We start from the raw sequence: 18,995 nt of genomic DNA, 5'->3' as shown, positions 1-18,995 counted from the left end.
CCCAAGATCTGGGGTGGGGGTGGCCTGTGCTGACGATTCTCAAGGGCAGGGAGGCTCTTTTGGCCCAACCCATTGCTATTGCTTCTTGGCTTCTTGGAATGTTTCACGTGTGTGTATGTGTGTGTGTGTATAAAAACAACGTTTCATCTAGGAAGTGGTTTCTCAGTCTTCGCAGATTTCTTCTCCCCCGTGCACGGGGCTTGCAGGACTTGGATGGAGCCCGCTGCCCTTAGGGGCACCAAGGGAGACCTACGGTCCAGAGCGAGGACTGGCCAAGCGCTAACCAGGGCGCGCCCCGGACAGGAATCCGTGGACTAAGCAGCCGCTCGGGCCCTGGCCCCGCTCCCAGGAAAGAGGAGCAAGGGGCTTTCCATGTGCCCCGGGCCGAACCCGGGGCGCGGCCGCGCGGGTGCCAGCAGCGGCAGCAGGAGCCCCAGGAGCGGCAGCAGCGGAGGCGTCTGCAGCAGCAGCTCGAGCCCCGCCCCCGGCCGCCGCCTCGGCCGCGCGCCTTTGCCCCGCCCCGCCCCGCCCCGCACGCACGACGTGCTCGCCCCCCGCGGCGGGCGCGCGCGCGGAGGCGGAAGGCCGCGGGGGCCCGGGCGGCGGCGGCGGCGGCGGGCGCGAGCGCGCAGGCGCGCTTCTTCCGGGGAGCCGCTGCGGCCGCGAGTCCCGGCCTTTGGCGGGCGGCGGGGTAAGAGCCCGGGGGTGCGGGGCGCGCCAGCCCCCCCGACTCCGCGGCCCGCCTGTGGGCGCCGGGGCCTGGAGGGGTGCGGGGGCACCTGTCGGGTGGCGCGGCCGAGAGGGCGGGAGCACGGGCCCCGGGGGCCCCCTTCTCTCCGGGGTGGCCCCGGGGACCTGCCGGCGGGCAGGGGGCAGCGGCGGGCCAGGCTTCCGTCCAGGTGCCCCCTCGGCAGGGGAGAGGCGCTGAGAGCCCCAGGTGAGCTTTGCACTGCGCTCGGGGCAGTTGCGGGGCGCCCCGCCCCCGGCACCCGCGTGCAGTGACTGCAGGGTCCGCCGAGGGCCACGTTGCTACTGCGGGCGCCGTGCCGCTCGCTGGGACCGTCCCTTCTGCATCCGGGAAATGGACCAGCTTCTTGCATTTTTTTTTTAATTGCAGTAGGGCAATAAAACTCGGGGAAATGCCCTCCCAGTTCCTAAAAGGCCACTTGCTGATCGCAAGGCGGACGCGGCTTGGAAAGCCCATTCAGCTGCAGAGGGGAAGGTCGCGGCGGCTTCCAGGTCAACGTTTTGGGCTTTTTAGATGTGATTTTCAGCACATCCACTGGTTTCTCTGGTTCCATGTCCCTTCCCCGCATCCCCCCTCACTCCTCATTCACTCTGTCCTGATTCTTAAAAACATCTTAAGAGTCCTTATGCCTCTTCGGCCGTTTTTTTTAGGGGCAGGGTGGGGTGGGTACACCTAGGGATGCTCAGGGTGTACTTCCTGGTTCTGCGCTTCCTGTGGTGCTCAGGGGACCATAGAGGGTGCTCAGGGGACCGTATGGGGTGCTGAGCATCAAATTCAGGATAGCGCATACAAGGCAAGCACCTTTAACCCGCTTATGAGCCTTTCGTGGGTGGAACTGGGATATAGGTTCTTTCGCCATAAAGAACATATAGGGTTTTTTTTTTTTTTTTTTTTTTTTTTGCTTTTTGGGTCACACCTGGCGATGCACAGGGGTTACTCCTGGTTCTACACTCAGGAATTACTCCTGGCGGTGTTCAGGGGACCATATGGGATGCTGGGATTCCAACCTGGGTCGGCCGTGTGCAAGGCAAACTGCCCTTCCCACTGTGCTATCGCTCCAGCCCCAAGAACATATAGGTTTTTGTTTTTAACTCAAAATATTGTTCCATGTTGTCTGAGGGATACAGTTTCTGAGAGTGAAACGATTAGGAAGGATATTACAGAAAGCAATGCATTGGACTTGCAGGTAGAGATGAGAGTTTTTTAATTTAAAATTTTTTATTTTTGGTTTTTGGGTCACACCTGGTGATGCTCAGGGGTTACTCCTGGTTTTGCATTCAGAAATCATTCCTGGTGGTGCTTGGGAGACCATATGGGATACTGGGAATCGAACCTGGGTCAGCCATGTGCAAGGCAAATGCCCTACCGCCGTGCTATCACTCCAGCCCCCCATTTTTTTTTAATAAAATAAAAATCAGATTTATATCTTATTTTTCTCCGACTGTTTTGGATAAGGTATCCGAGACGAGACTTCTAAGGAGGTAAAAGCTACAACGTGAAGGATAGGTTTGCTCTGCAGCCGGTTCAAGTACATTCCTGGCAGACGGAATGGAAGCAAAAAAGAGCAGGGGGGCCAGGAAGGATCTGGAAGGTTCTAGGAAGAGAGGATAGACCCTGTAGGGAAGGGGAGCTGATGAGATGGGAGTGGCAGACGGGGCGCAGATCCTGGAGGGGCTCATGCCTGGGGCTTTGGGTTTTATTCAGAAGTGGGTGTGATGCCCTCGTTGGAAGGATGGCAGGGCCTGGAGGGGCTTCCAGGACTGGGACATGTTGGCCAGGGCTGGTGGGCCCGGGTTCAGTAACGTGGAACAGCACAGTCTGGGTCCCTGGGCATCGTCACCACGGGGGTGCCCCCGAGCCCAAACAGGCAAGTGGCAGTACCAGGCCACCTTCGGAAAATAGAACCATTCACGTTTTGGCAGAACAGCTCTTCTGTATTACCAGGATTGTTAGGTCAGACAATACTTTGCTCTTCAATGCCAATTTTTTTTTTTTTTCTTTTTGGGTCACACCTGGCGATGCACAGGGGTTACTCCTGGCTCTGCACTCAGCAATTATTCCTGGCGGTGCTCAGGGGACCATATGGGATGCTGGGAATCGAACCTGGGTAGGCCGCGTGCAAGGCAAACGCCCTACCCGCTGTGCTATCGTTCCAGCCCCTTCAATGCCAATTTAGAAGACACTTCAGAAGTTAGTAGTCTGTAATAAGGATATTCTTGTCACGTAGTTGCTCAGTTTCTTTGCAAGAGGGCTCCCTCTCAAGAAAAACCACTATAATAAATTTCATTTCTGAGTGAAAAAAAAAAAAAGAAAAACCACTATAATTGGTAGAAAAGTTTGCCTAACTGCTGCACAAAAGACCTCACAGCATTGCTTACTGTTTCTGGGTCCATCCATATGGAGCTTTGCAGCACATAAGCCCTTGCCCCCGTTGTGTGTGTGGTTTTTTTTTTTTTTTTTGGTGGGGGTGGGGGGGTGACGGCCATACCTGACTCTGTGCTCAGGGCTTACTCCTGGCTCTGTGCTCAGGGATCACTTTTATGGTGCTCGGGGAATCATATGGGACCTTGATGACCTTGTGCAAGGCAGGCACCTACCTGTTTTACTCTCTCAGACCCTCAGACGTTTATTCTTTTTTTTTTTTTTTGCTTTTTGGGTCACACCCGGGGATGCACAGGGGTCACTCCTGGCTCATGCACTCAGAAATCACCCCTGGCGGTGCTCAGGGGACCATATGGGATGCTGGGATTTGAACCCGGGTCGGCCTAAGGCAAATGCCCTACCCGCTGTGCTATCGTTCCAGCCCCAGACGTTTATTCTTATGTCCACTGGTTATCTGTTCTTGTGTGTTCAGCCGACTCAATCCACATCAGACCTTAGGTTCTTCTCTAGCGCCTTAGTGATTATTTAGTACTATTGGGAGTGTTCTTTTTGTTCCATAATATTTGGGGGAAGGTAGGTCGATGGGATTATCCCTAGAGCTGACTTACTTTGGTCAAAATAGTGGTTTCCGTTTCCTAGGTGTAGGACACTTCCCGTATGCGTGAGAGCCTGGGGTTCGGGAGTGTTGCCGTAACTGATGTACTTGACGTCTTTTCCTTTTCCCTTTCCTGTGTGCTGATGGCTGTTGCAGTTACTTGGAGAGACTCGGCTATGGTGCTCATGGAGAAGTGTGTGTGTGTGGGCGGTGCTCTCAAGGAGTCACATGCACACTTAAGTTGTGTTTGTGCAGCTGAGTTTGGGGTGTGGCGGTGTGTGGGGATCGAATTCTGGGCTGCCGCACTCACAGAGAAATACTTGTTTTGTTTTTTTTGTTTTTTTTTTGCCACATCCAATTGTTTCAGGGCTTACTCCTGGCCCAGTGCTCAGGGGACCCTGCGAGATGTTGGGAAGCAAACCTAGGTCAACTGCATGTAAGGAGAGCCCCTTCCCAAGTGTAGTTTCTTTCCAGCCTAGACAACTAGGGCAGATATAAAACTGTTCTTCCCTCCGTGTCTTCCCCCGATCTCCCTTCTCCATCTTTCTGTTTGGTTTTATAAATGCTATTAACTAACTCTCAGTGGTTGTTTTTTTTTTGTCTCCAGGTTGCTGCTTCCAAGGTAGAAAATTCAGTGTGTGAATCCAAGGACAAAGAAACATCACTGAAAATCCTCCCAAACTCCCGCTGCTGAAGCATTGGTAACGTTTCTCGGATCAGGAAAAGGAGCGACTGTGTGTTAGAAGCATTCCGACGCGTCTCCCGTTTTTCTCCCTCCCTGAGTTGGAAGAGGAAGTATGGAGAAATGGTCCTTGATGGCAGTTGTGGTCTTGCTGGGACTCACGGTCCGGTGGACGGTTTCTCTGAATCCCTATTCAGGTAATGCTGTTTACACAGAGGTGGTCTTTGCCGTCTAGAGATTGGTCAACCCAGTCTAGAGATTGGGTAGTTTTTTGTTTCTCCCCTGCCTTTTTTTTGGTTTTGTTTTGTTTATAGTTCTCTGCCGGAGACAGAGAAGAATTTCAGGCTTTATTGATGTGGTCAAGAAAGCACATTGAAGCTTCTGTCCTAAAATAAAGGAAATTTATAAGAGCTACAGGGACAGTGAGAAAACAAACATGTATTCCAACCAGGCAGGTGGTGGCATATTGAGAAATGGTTATATATAGGCATTGTAAGGAGAATTGAACTTTGCTTTATTGTGTCTTGTTTTGGGGCCACACCTGGTGGTGCTCAAGAGACCAGGTGGTGCTCGGGGTCCGGCCTGGCTTCCTATGTGCAACGGGCGCTTCCAGCCTGTCGAGCTCCCAGCCATGGGATTGGTACTTTGAAAAGAGAGTCGAGGGGCCAGAGACATACTTCAGGGGTTAATGGCATGTGGCCAATCCAGGTTTAGTCCTCAGTACCCCATGTGGTCCCTTGAGCAGCCAGGAGAGATCCCTGAGCTCAGAGCCAGGAGTAAGCCCTGAGCACTGCTGGGTGTGGCCCCCGAGCCAAGAAATAACGGAAGTGGAATGAAAGAGAGCTTTCTTTCCACAGAGGTATGTTTAGGGTAGAAAAGGTATGTAATTAAAGAGGCAGAGAATATTGGAGAATTAAGACAGGGAAAGGGGTGAAGGAAAGGAGGGAGAATCAATGAACTGTATTCCTGGAGTCTGGAGGTGAGATGAAATTTAACTTAGTAATTATTTAGCACTTCCACATTCCAGTTGCCAGTATCCAGGCTAGAAATAAATATAAAAGGTACGCTGGGCCATACTGGAAGGGCTCACATTTCATAGTGAGGTGGTCCTGGTACCGTATGCTGATCAGGGAGGTGTGGGGTAACTCGAAGAAGCAGGGTATTCATCAGGATGTATTAAAGACCTTTCGCGGAAGATGAAGGTTGAAGGTTTGGAGGAGTAATTGGAATTTGCTGGAGAGATGAAATGGGGAAGGTTTTGGAGACGGGGGAAGCTGGTGGCAGGAGGGTGGGATTCTAAGTACTCAGCAGGTAGGGTGTTTGCCTTGCACGCGGCCAACCCGGGTTCGATTCCTGCATCCCTCTCGGAGAGCCCGGCAGCTACCGAGAGTATCCCGCCCGCACGGCAGAGCCTGGCAAGCTCCCCATGGCATATTCCATATGCCAAAAACAGTAACAAGTCTCACCATGGAGATGTTACTGGTGCCCGCTCGAGCAAATTGATGAACAACGGGACTACAGTGCTACGCCAGTATAGGAGTAGTGTGCAAAGAAGTGATGAGGGACTGGCGATAGGACTGACATGATAAAGCGTTTGCTGTCTCTGTGGCACCCTGCTCAGTCCCCACACCACATGGCCCCTAAGTGCCTCCAGGTGTGGGTCTGGTCTCCACACACCTCCTCACGTCATGACACCCTGTTGCCCTGAGGTCCTGCTTCCCACAGAACGGAAAGATGGAGAGGGAGAGATTGCAGTGTGGTCGAAGTTAACCTGGACAAATAAATGACTTCTTTTTTTTTTTTTTTTTTAATGCAGATTTCATTTTTTTTTTTTATTATTATTATTTTTTTTTTGTTTTGTTTTTTGGGTCACACCTGGCAATGCACAGGGGTTACTCCTGGCTTTGCACTCAGGAATTACCCCTGGTCATGCTCAGGGGACCATATGGGATGCTGGGATTTGAACCCGGGTCGGCTGCGTGCAAGGCAAATGCCCTACCCACTGTGCTATCTCTCCAGCCCCATAAATGACTTCTGAGATAATGAAAAATAATGACAGAGGCCAGAGAGATAGTACAGTGGGTAAGGTGCTTGCCTTGCACTTGATCCCGGACACCCCATATGATCTTTCGAACCCCACCAGTAGTGGCTCTTGCACAGAGAGCCTGGAGTCAGCCCTGAGCACTGCTGGGGCGTTAGGTGAGGGGGTGAGAGAAGGGAAAAATAGATTAGAGGAAACACAGTGACACAAGCAGAAGTAAGAGCCTCTCTTTTTTTTTTTTAGCATTTACTACTACATGCTAGACAAACAAATTTCTTGGATGCGTTAATCACTGAAGATAGATGATGAGTTTTACTTAAGATGGAAAACAAGGGGTCAGAGAGATAGTCCAGCGGGGAGGGCACTTGCCTTGCATGCGGCCAAACCTGGTGTGATATGGTCTTGGCACCCTGAGCCCAGCCAGGAGTGAGCCCTAGAGCAGAGTAAGAAGGAAGATCTGAGCACCACCCCTGTGGTCCTTCCCCCCAATTAAAAAAAAAAAAAGACAACCAGTAAATGGGGAATGAGATTTAAATATAGTTGGATTTATTCCAATCTTCCAATCTTAGTACTTATTTATTTATTTATTTATTTTGCTATTTGGGTCACACCTGGTGATGCACGTGGGTTACTCCTGGCTTTGCACTTAGGAATTACTCCTGGCGGTGCTCAGGGGTCCATATGGGATGCTGGGAATTGAAGCCAGGTCAGCTGCATGCAAGGCAAATGGCCTATCCGTTGTACTATCACTCCAGCCCCCAGTACTTTTTTTTTTTTTGATATTTAAAATTTTTTTGGTCCACATCTGGCAGTCCGTGGACATATACCTGGGTCTTTCCTGATGTTGCTCAGGGGATCATCTATAGTTCCAGGGATCAGATGGGATCAGCCACATTCTAGGTAATTGCCTTGACCCCCATACAATCTTTCTTTTTTTTTTTTTTGCTTTTTGGATCACACCTGGCAATGCACAGGGGTTACTCCTGGCTTTGCACTCAGGAATCGCCCCTGGCGGTGCTCAGGGGACCATATGGGATGCTGGGAATCGAACCTTGGTCTGCCGAGTGCAAGGCAAAAACACCCTACCCGCTGTACTATGGCTCCAGCCCCCCATACTATCTTTCCAACTCTCAGTACTTCTAGAACATGGCTCTGGGACTTCAGAGAAACAAGTTGAACTAAGGCAGTTAAAAGATGAAGAAACAAATTTGAGCAGTAGACTCAGCTGGACGCAGCTCTAATCTTCGTTCTTCATCTTAGTTGCCTGGACTTGGGGAAACTTACTTAATCTCTTTATCAACCTCTTCTGCAAAGTGGGGATGTTCATATATACTTCTGCAGGGTTGATGGAGGCTCGAGATAATAAGTGTGAATTGTGTTTTCTCCTTTAGTGTAGGAATGTAATTAGCATGTCAGTATTATGCTTATCTGCTCCTCATAGCAGATTATTTGACACCAAAATATATTTGCGTATTGGGTTTATAGTCTTCTCATCCTTGTAGAACTCTGGTTAGATAGATGCTTACTCATTCTTTTAGTAACTTTATTTTTTTTGGTCTAGGGCCCATTTCCAGCAATTGGAATCACCACCAGGGGCCACATATGGTGGCGCTTTGGGGTGTGGCTGTGGGGATCAAACTCAGGGCCTTGCACTCATGCAAGTCTCTGCCCTGTGCTGCCCTGTGACTGGAACTCTCCCAACCCTTCTCAGTCTTTTATTCAACTTTCACACCAAGTTGGCACAGATAATAGTTGAAGAGACAGAATGGAAAAAGAAGGAAACAGATTGCATAATTTATCTTAGGGCCTGGAGGAAGGATGGAAGGAGTCTGGGGAGAATCTTGGATCAGAGAGAGTCTTATCCTGGAGGCCAGAGGCCAACCCTCGGCTCCTGTTGAGTGGATCCCTGGACCTCTGATACCCATTTTATTTTTAAACTTATTTGGGGTGAGATTGGGCCTCATGAGGTGGTGCTCAGGGACCGCTTCTGACTATTCGAGGGGTCTCAGGGGACCCTGTGGTGCTGGGGAGAGAAATCTGGCCTTCCACTCAGCTCTCTAGGCCATCTCTCTGGCCCCTGATTTTTTTTTTTTTCATTTTTGGCTTTTTTCTTTTTGGGTCACACCTGGCGATGCACAGGGGTTACTCTTGGCTCTGCACTCAGGAATCACCCCTGGCGGTGCTCAGGGGACCATATGGGATGCTGGGAATTGAACCCCGGGTTGGCCAAGTGCAAGGCAAATGCCCTACCCACTGTGCTATTGCTTCAGCCCCTGGCTCCTGGTTCTTATTTTAAACCTGGCTCCTAAATTATCCCATGAAGATTCACAGGGAAAAAAATTACTTTTGGATTCCCGGATTACTGTATAGGAAGGGTTAATATTCATTAGGAAAGTGTTTGTATGTATCTTTTGGAAGTAGGCAATATGTATTTTTGTCATTTTCATGTTCAGATGAGAAAAGTGAAATCACTGCCAAACGCTAATACAAATGAGTCCATCTCTTGTAAATAAAGCCTATTGTGAAAACTATAGTGTTTGTACTATTCACTGGTGAAGAACGAAGGCATGGGAGACTGTGAGACTTTATGAATGAATCTAACTTGTGATTCCACTGATTTTTTTTTTCTTTTGGCTTTTTTGGGTCACACCCGGCGATGCACAGGGGTTACTCCTGGCTCATGCACTCAGGAATTACTCCTGACAGTGCTCGGGGGACCATATGGGATGCTGGGAATTGAACCCGGGCTGGCTGCGTGCAAGGCAAATGCCCTACCTGCTGTGCTATCGCTCCAGCCCTCCACTGAGATTTTTTTAATGAAATGCCAGAGATTATACATATAAGGGCCTTCCTCCCTTTTTTTTTTTTTTTTTGGCTTTTTGGGTCACACCCGGCGACACACAAGGGTTACTCCTGGCTCTGTACTCAGGAATTACTCCTGGCGGTGCTCATGGGGACCATATGGGATGCTGGGAATCAAACCCGGGTCGGCCGCGTGCAAGGCAAACGCCCTACCCACTGTGCTATCACTCCAGTCCCAAGGGCCTTCCTCCTTATACAATATACATGCCAGGACCACTTCCTGCTAGTAAGGCATGTCTTTTACCGCTGAGCCTCCTCCTCATTCTTTTTCTTTTTCTTTTTTTTTTCCCCAGTTTTCCCCCCTCTATTATAATAGAGCCACGTAGATCTTAAAGTGTCTCACTTTTTCCTTCAGCAAGAAGGCCTGAATGAATCTGGTCCGAGATTCCAGCAGAAATTTATTTCGCTTGCATTCGGTAGACTGGGAGCACCTGTAGGGACGACTAGAGGTCACCTTAAAAGCCCATCCCTCTCGGAGAGCCCGGCAAGCTACCGAGGGTATCCCACCCGCACCACAGAGCCTGGCAAGCTACCTGTGGCGTATTGGATATGCCCAAAACAGTAACAATAATGGGCCTTGGGGCTGGAGCGATGGCACAGTGGGTAGGGCGTTTGCCTTGCATGCGGCCGACCCGGGTTCTAATCCCAGCATCCCATATGGTCCCCTGAGCACCGGCCAGGGGTAATTCCTGAGTGAAAAGCCAGGAGTAGCCCCTGTGCATCATCGGGTGTGACCCAAAAACCAAAAAGAAAAAAAAATAATGGGCCTTATTCCCCTGACCCTGAAAGAGCCCCCAATATGGCAGCATTGGGAAGAACGAGTAAAGAGAGGCTGTGATGCTCTTCGTGTTCCTGGAGTGACCAGATGCCATTGGGCTACACTAGCTTGCGACAGGGACGAATGGAGACGTTACTGGCGTCCGCTTGAGCAAATTGATGAGCAATGGGCGACAAGTGATACAAGTGAAGTGAAGTGATTATAATGCTATCTGTGACTACAGGTTTTTTTTTTTTTTTTGCTTTTTGGATCACACCCGGCGATGCACAGGGGTTCCTCCTGGCTTTGCACTCAGGAATTACCCCTGGTGGTGCTCAGGGGACGATATGGGATGCTGGGATTCGAACCCGGGTCTGCCATGTGCAAGGCAAACGCCCTACCCGCTGTGCTATTGCTCCAGCCCCCTACAGTTTGTTTTTATTTAATTTGTTTCATCCAGGGATGGGGCGGGGGGGGGGGGGGGGATGCTCTTTCCAGCTCTGTGGTCTCTCCCTGTGGCATGCAGGGCACATTTGGTGCCAGGAAGTGTGGACTGGGGTCAGCCACATAACCTCTGTGCTCTCTGCAACCCCCAGGGTTTCGCTGTGTTCCGCCACACCCAGTGCCGCTCCTGGCTTGGAGTTCTGGGGTCGCCTCCTGGTGCTGCTTGGGACCGTATGTGGTGGCCATGTGCCGAGCCCTTGGGACTGTCTCTCTGGCCCTTTCATTTATTTATTTATTTTTAAATTTTATTGATTCGCTGTGAGATAGTTAAAAGCTTTCATGTTTGGGTTACACTTCGGGGAATATATCCCGAGGATGCAAAAAAGCACAGTAGAAAGGACATCTGTACCTATATGTTCATTGCAGCACTGTTCACAATCGCCAAACTCTGGAGACAACCCAAGTGCCCTAGAACAGATGACTGGTTAAAGAAACTTTGGTACATCTACACAGTGGAATACTATGCAGCTGTTAGGAGAGATGAAGTCATGAAATTTGCTTATAAATGGATAGACATGGAGAGTATCATGCTAAGTGAAATGAGTCAGAAAGAGAGGGACAGACATAGAGGGACTGCACTCATTTGTGGAGTATAGAATAACATCACATGAGGCTGACACCCAAGGACAGTAGATACAAGGGCCAGGGGGATTGCCCCTTCCATTTGTTTTCAACAGCAGTAGTTTATCTTAAGGTTGTAATTTGGAGCCATTTAGGCACGGAAGGGTGGTAGCTGGATTAATAGGAATCCGTTGTTTCCCCATTGGGGAGATTTGGGGAACATTCCACAGTAAACTGTACATTAGCATTTCAATTTTTCGAAGCCCTTTTATATTTGCACATACCCCTTAAATAAGTGCTGTTTACATAATCAGCATTTGCAGACCTGAAAATAATGAATTTTGTTTGCTTTTATGCAACCAATGGGGCCGTGAAAGATTCTGATCTTCATATTATCATTTCTTGCAGAAATCACAGTTTTTCTTTATTTAATCCAAAGTGTCAGGCAATGCTTTTTAGAGCAAATGGCAGCACTAAAGGCATGGAAAGTTATTTTAGTAATGTCTCTTTATTCTTCCTCCCAAGGCTGTATTGACTAGGAGGAGAAAATCTTGGAAAATCATTCTTCACAATATACCGATCTTGTTACAGTTTGACCATGTTTTATTTAATTACTTTCTCTCAAATTACCCACAAATGTTTCTCTTTACTCACCAGGAAACCTATAAAAGGAGAATTTTATTCTGGGAAATGCCAAATTCTCTTCCCTTTATAATGTGTAAAAATACAAGGTGTGGTGAAGGCTATATGTAATTATTAAATCAACTGAACAAATTGAAAAAGCTTTTTAAAAATAAGCTTTTACGGGCTGGAGCAATAGTAGTGGGTACGGCATTTACTTTGTATGGGGCCAGTTTGGGTTTGATTCCTCTCATCCCATATAGTTCTCCAAGCCCACCGGGAGTCATCCTGAGTGCAGAGCCAGGAGCAACCCCAGAGCATCGTGTGGCTTCTCACTGTCTCCCACACTAGATAAGCCTTTTTTTTTTTTCTTTTTGGGTCACAGCCGGCGATGCACAGGGGTCACTCCTGACTCTGCACTCAGGAATTATCCCTTGTGGTGCTCAGGGGACCATATGGGATGCTGGGAATCGAACCCGGGTCGGCCGAGTGCAAGGCAAACGCCCTACCCGCTGTGCTATTGCTCCGGCCCCATCCAACACTAGATAAGCTTTTAAAAATTCTAAGTTAGAGCGGTAGTACAGCGGGCAGGGTGTTTGTTTGCCTTGCATGCCGCTGATCTGGTTTCGATCCCTGGCATCCCCTTATTCCTGCTGCTCGGAGTAATTCCTGAGCATCACTGGGTGTGGCCCCCTAAAAGAAAAACAATATCAAGCATAGTTTTGAATGGGTCAGTACTGAATACATGTTAGTGGTGCTGAAGCCCGTTTTTCTTCAGAAAGAGAACACTGAAGCTGGGTGAGTATATATGAATGTGTTATCTTTATGTAATTCTGAGTCTTCTGGAAATGAATTTGTGGAATTAATCACAGGGAAGGAATCCTTTTTGCCCTTCCCAAGTGAAGCTCCCACAGGTACAGTTGGGCTGTCCTTCTGGGTGGCTTTAAGGGCACTTTAGCAGTTTTAAAAACTTAAGTACTAATTTCATAGCCAGTGTCAGCTGAATTTATTGAAGTAGGTCAGACTCGGGATAGAAACTTGTTTCTCAACTCTAAGGAGAGTCATTATCCATTCTTCTATTTGTTAGAGAATGGCAATAAATTCTTCCACATTGACCACAAGTCTAGGGGCGATGGCAGAATATCCAGATAGTGGGATCGGGTCAGGTGTTGGAAATTACTTAAGATGCTCTCAGACTTTTATTATCCCAGTGGACCAAAACACAAAGAAAAACAACGCAAACAAAAAGTACAAATCAAGGGCTGGAGCGATAGCACAGCGGGTAGGACATTTGCCTTGCACGAGACCAACCCAGGTTCTATTCCCAGCATCCCATAGGGTCCCCTGAGCACCGCCAGGAGTGATTCCTGAGTGCAGAGCCAGGAGTAACCCCTGAGCATCGCCACGTATGACCCAAAAAGAAAAAAAAAATTGAAAATCAGTTTCCTTCGTCCCCATGAAGAAGCTGTAGGCAGTGGTTGTTTTCCACAGAGGGGGCCGGCGGGAGGACTCAGTGGGCTGGAGCACAGTCCTGGCATGCAGGTGGCCTGGGTTGGCACTGCTTGTCCCCTGAGCACCAAGAAGCGTGACCCTGAGCTGCCGGCCTTCTCGGCTTTGAGAAGCCTCAGCTTGCTGGCTCCGCTCCCCCTCCCTCCCCCAGACCCAGTCCAAACTGATGCTCTCATCTAGGAGACGAACGCACATGCAAACGGGCAAATCGTTTGGAATTTATTTTCCTTTTGGGGTTAGGGGGCACGCCCAGAGGTGTTCAGGGGTCACTCCTGACTCTGCTCTCAGGAATCATTCCTGGTGGGCTCAAGGGACTGTATGGGATGCTGGGGGTCGAACCTGGGTTGGCTGCATGGAAGGCAAGTACCCCACCAACTATACTGTTTGTCCAGTCCCTGATGTTCCTTCTTTAAAAACTGTAGGTTATTCTCTTCTGGTTCAAATGTGTGTGTGTGTGTGTGTGTGTGTGTGTGTGTGTGTGTGTGTGTGGTGTATCACTGTATCACTGTCATCCTGTTGTTCATTGATTTACTCGAGCGGGCACCGGTAACGTCTCTAATACACTCAGCCCTGAGATTTTTTTTTTTTTTTTTTTGCTTTTTGGGTCATACCTGGCGATGCACAGGGGTTACTCCTGGCTCTGCACTCAGGAATTACCCCTGGCCGTGCTCAGGGGACCATATGAGATGCTGGGATTTGAACCCGGGTCGGCCTCGTGCGAGGCAAATGCCCTACCCGCTGTGCTATCTCTCCAGCCCCACAGCCCTGAGATTTTTAGCAGCCTCTCCTTACTCGTCTTTCCCAACAATTGGAGGCTCTTTCAGGATCAGGGAATGAGACCTATCATTACTGTTTTTGGCATATTGAATACGCCACGGGTATGGTATGGTGTGTGATATGCTGGGGATTTAACCCAGTGCCTCACATACGCAAGGCAAATGCTTTACTATCCAAGCAAATCTCTAGCTCCAGTTAAGCAAGTTTTTAAGCAAACCATATATTATATGCTTAATGAAAGTATGAACTATATGGCTTAGTGGCATTTTATTTTACTTTTCTTAGTGTTTGGGCCACACTGGCTGTGCGTGGGGCTTGTTTTCATCTCTGCTCAGGCATCACTCCTGGCGGCACTTGGGGAAAAAATAGTGGTGGGGGTTGAACCCAGGTCAGCCCTGTGCAAACCTAGTGCTCTGCCCACTTGTACTATCTCTCTGGCCCAATAGTATGTTTCTTCTGATCACTGAAAAATCATCATCTCTGTCCATTGGAACTAATATTCTTAAGATAACTATTAGGAAATAGCACACTCATTTTTTATCACACGATAAATGGTACTGAAAATGTAAGTATTAGAAAAGTACTTAATGATCAGCATGCTTTAGTTTGTGAAAGATGGTTTCTCTTTGATGTTTGGGTCACACCCAGGGATGCTCAGGCCTTCTTCTTGGCTCTGCACTCAGGAGTTACTCCTAGTGGTACTTGGGGAACCAGATGGGATGCGGAGGCTCAAACCCTCTCCAGTCCCATGCAAGGCACACACCCTACCTGCCATTCTATCTTTCCAGCCCCAGATTTGTGAAAGAAAGTTTAATGGAAAATTTGGAATTGGGAAGATTCTGGAAGGTTGGGTATGAATTGACAGAAGAGAGATCAAAAAGCCAACTGGAACAGAACCATGGGATTTTATTTATTTATTTATTTATTTATTTATTGGCTTTTTTGTGTCACACCCGGCAGTGCACAGGGGTTACTCCTGGCTTTGCACTCAGGAATTACTCCTGGCAGTGCTTGGGGGACCATATGGGATGCTCGGCATCGAACCCAGGTCGGCCGCGTGCAAGGCAAACTGCTCTACCCTCTGGCACTATTGCTCCAGCCCCAAGCCTTGGGGTTTTAAAGTATCAGACAACAACTGTTCTTTTGGAGGAGAACTAATCTACGGCAGTCCTGTTCCCGTAGCATTGACATCAGTAATTGGTCTGAACTCAGAATTGCTTTCTGTTACACACCCAATAAATGGAAAAATCCTTTGAACTTAAGGTCCTGGTTTTATTGGCATTCACGGAGACCGTCAGGCGCTATTATATCCTGAGAAAAACAAAAGTAAACAACATCTGATTCTTAGAGTGTGTGTGTGTGTGTGTGTGTGTGTGTGTGTGTGTGTGTGTGTGTGTGTTGGGGGTGGGTGGGGATTAGGGGTGCAGGTGTTACTGGGTATTTCACAGTCTTGTCAGTGTTGATCCTGGTTTGACTGTGCGGAGGCCCGGGGAGGTTGAATCTTGGCTTGCACGCCCCAGTTCACTGTGAGAATGTAGCACTCACCTTTGGACCCCAGCACTCTGCCTTTTTTGTGGGGGGGTGGTGGCAGCTCCTGTGTTCTTTTCCTTAACTTCCAATGCCCCCGTAACATACAACCTTTTCGTAAGGAAATCCACATCAGCGATGCCCTAAAGTCTCTTGTTTTTGTTCCTGGTACCTTTCTCCTCAGGTGCGGGGAAGCCCCCGATGTTCGGCGATTATGAAGCTCAGCGACACTGGCAAGAAATCACGCTGAATCTACCCGTCAAGCAATGGTATGGTCCCTTCAGCCTGATTTGCTGCTGGCTTCTTCTTTTTCTTCTTCTTTTTTTTTTTTTGCTTTTTGGGTCACACCTGGCGATGCACAGGGGTTAATCCCGGCCCTGCTTGGGGGAACCATAAGGGATGCTGGGAATCAAACCCGGGTCTGCCTCGTGCAAGGCAAACACCTTACCTGCTGTGCTATTGCTCCAGCCTCCCCAGATTTGGTTCTTTTTCCATAGTGAGGTCACATAGATGGTTTGAGGGTCCCCGAAGGAAAGTCATTTTTCTCCACTCGGGCATCCTTATCTTCCAAGAGGCTTGATCTGGCTTCTGCTCGCTTGTGGAGGCCCAGCTGGGGGAAGCGTCGCTCCCCCAAGTGACTCAGGCTAGATCCCCAGAGGCAGTGTGGAGCCGAATTAGGACTCGGGCAGCGTGATCTGCGTGAGAAGCGCCTCTGGGCGCCAAGCTTGGAAGTTTCTGGGTGAGAAGCATTCCCTCCGGAGGCTGCACAGCTTCGCCGTGAGAGATGTGAAACAGCAGCAGGGCAGAGGCGAGGAGCGAAGATGCCCAAGTTCGGGTTCCGGTTCTACCGTTCGCTGCCAGTGTGGCCCAGGGCCTGTGATTTTTTGCATCCTCTGCCACCATGTTATCCCCGTGGGATGCGAAGGATAGAGTTCATAGTTCACTGGGTTACTTGAGGATGGCTGGAGTGAAACTGGAAGGGGACCAGCGCTGGCAGTGTAGTGTCCTAAGTGCTCAGTAAGCATTTGTTGTGGGTTTTAGGTTTGGGGGCCACACCTTGTGGTTCCTCCTGGCTCTGTGCTCAGGAGTCACTGCTGGTGCGGGTCGGGGGGAGGTGCTGTGCCAGGGATCGGACCCAGGTTGGCTTTCGTGCAAGGCCAGCACCTCACTACCTGTTACTAGCTCTCTGGCCTTTCTTGGTTTGGTTTTGTTTGGGGGCCGCTCAGGGCGCACTCCTGGCGGGCTCGGGGAACCATCGGGGATCAAACCCAGGTAGACCAGGTGTAAGACAAGCGCCTGGCCGCTGAACTATTGCTCTGGGCCCTCCAGTCTTTTCTTTGAGCCTATTACAACACTTTTATTTTTTTATTTTTTTGCTATTTTTTTTTTTTGGGTCACACTCGGTAATGCACAGGGGTTACTCCTGGCTCATGCACTCAGGAATTACTCCTGGCAATGCTCAGGGGACCATATGGGATGCTGGGAATCGAACCCGGGTGGGCCGCGTGCAAGGCAAACGCCCTACCCGGTGTGCTATTGCTCCAGCCCCCTACAACACTTTTAAATTAAATTGAGATGAGGTGTTAAATTCTTTCCTGATGATTGATTAATGGGGTGGTGCTTTTTGTTTTCTAGGTACTTTAACAGCAGTGATAACAATTTACAGTACTGGGGACTAGATTACCCACCTTTGACCGCTTACCACAGTCTCTTGTGTGCTTACGTGTAAGTTCTTATTTACTGTAATTCTTTAACTAGACACGCCTTCTGCAGTTAGAAAAGGAAGCAGTATGATCTGGCCATGCTGAATAGAGATTATTTGGACCTGTATTTACATTATGTATGAAATATTATGTGTACTCAAGGGAATAGTACACAAGTCATAACAGTGTAAAATAGTACACTATTATGGCTTGTGTACTATTTTACGTATTGATTTTTACAAAATGAATTTGTAAAAATGTTAACTATCAAAGTTTGAAAATTTTCGTCATTTCTTTGGAGAACAAGCTAGTAAAACATGCAAAGTCCTAGCTTTGTTTTGAAGCAGGTAGGTTACTAGTTATGCTTGCTTAATAAATAAGAACTATATTGAATATCGTTAATTGTGTATAGAAAAGCCGTTTTTGGGGGAAGGTCTAAAGTTCAGGTGGTATCGTGTTTAACTTTTCAAGTTAGAAACTTAGGTTTTCACGTATACGATCTCTCCAGCTCTTCTATTCCAGACTTAAGATGTATCAGTGGAAAATTTAAGGAATATATTCACAGTATCTTTAAGGTCATTTAAATTTTTATTTTAACCATTTCATTTTTGGTGAAAATTTACTTCCTGGAAGCCCCAGAACTTTGGGGTGATTAGTTACAATGAGTGATTGGAAACATCATGAAGAATTATTTTAGGCAGGAAAGATAGTATAGTGGGTTAGGTGCTTGCCTTGTGTGCGGCCAACCCGAATTTGATCACTGGCACCACACATTGTCTCCCAATCCCTGCCAGGAATGATCCCTGAGCACAGAGTCCGGCGTAAGCGAGCACTGAGTATAGCCAGGTGTGGCCCAAATACCGGCCCCCCACAACCCAAAGTTTTAAAAATATATTATGCAGTAATTTATGTTTAACAACTCTTGTATTGCTGTGTTGTATTGCTGTGATAACTGAAGCACTTGGTTCTCTGGTTAGTAATACAGAGTGCGTGCTTAATAAGTGAATGTGACATGTCAGATTATTTCCCACTGGAAGATTTTGAAGATGGGAATGGTAGTAACATATAACGTGATTTTGCTGGGAGATGAGCAAGGCAGACAGTTTCTTTTTTCTTTTCTTTTTTTTATTGATTCCCCGTGAGGTACAGTAACAGAGCTTTCATGTTTGAGCTTCGATCATACAATCATCAAACACCCATCCCTTCACCAGTGCATGTTTTCCACCACCAAAGTCCCCAGTATCCCCCCTCCCCCCCCATTCTACACCTCCCCCTGCTTGTGTGGCAGACAATTTGCACAGTACTCTCTTTCTCTACTTTGGTTTCCTTCGATATTTGAGCCCAGTCCCAGGACCACTCATACCTGCCGAAAATGCAATGCTAGACAATGTGCTTTGTATTGTTATGGATACAATATAATGTCTTGAGGCCGAGAGCAGCCACACTCTAGGAATTCTGAAATTTTAATAATTAGGGTCTGGAGAGATCACTGCAGCAAGTTGCTCGGGTCCGAGGTTCGTTTGCGTGTCATGTCTCTGGGTCATGGCCGTGTGGGAGCTTAAGTGTGTGGGCGTCATCTCAGAGTCCCATGGGGGGTGGGGGAGGAGAAGGACTGACTCCTCCCCTGTCCCGTGAGGCCTGGCGTTTCCCGCCACCGCCACCCGTACCTGGAGCTTATCCCTGAGTGACAGACGGTTTCTTAGCTTGAGTCAGTTTCATGTGATTA

The 18,995-nt window shown here is 48.6% G+C and overlaps 1 protein-coding gene across 1 annotated transcript in view; it reads left to right on the top strand.

Annotated features, from left to right (window-relative positions):
• The first annotated feature begins 559 nt into the window (after positions 1-559).
• Positions 560-18,995, top strand: part of ALG6 (ALG6 alpha-1,3-glucosyltransferase) — a 44,365-nt gene continuing 25,929 nt past the window's right edge. The window contains exons 1-4 of the mRNA XM_055137620.1: positions 560-691; positions 4,333-4,604; positions 15,751-15,835; positions 17,202-17,291. Coding sequence (XP_054993595.1) covers positions 4,523-4,604; positions 15,751-15,835; positions 17,202-17,291 — 257 coding nt within the window. The 5' untranslated portion in view covers positions 560-691; positions 4,333-4,522. The remainder of the gene's footprint in view (positions 692-4,332; positions 4,605-15,750; positions 15,836-17,201; positions 17,292-18,995) is intronic.

The sequence above is a fragment of the Sorex araneus genome, chromosome 5 (assembly GCF_027595985.1).
Source record: "Sorex araneus isolate mSorAra2 chromosome 5, mSorAra2.pri, whole genome shotgun sequence".
Taxonomy (NCBI): domain Eukaryota; kingdom Metazoa; phylum Chordata; class Mammalia; order Eulipotyphla; family Soricidae; genus Sorex; species Sorex araneus.
This window is presented reverse-complemented; position numbering and strand designations above follow the sequence as displayed.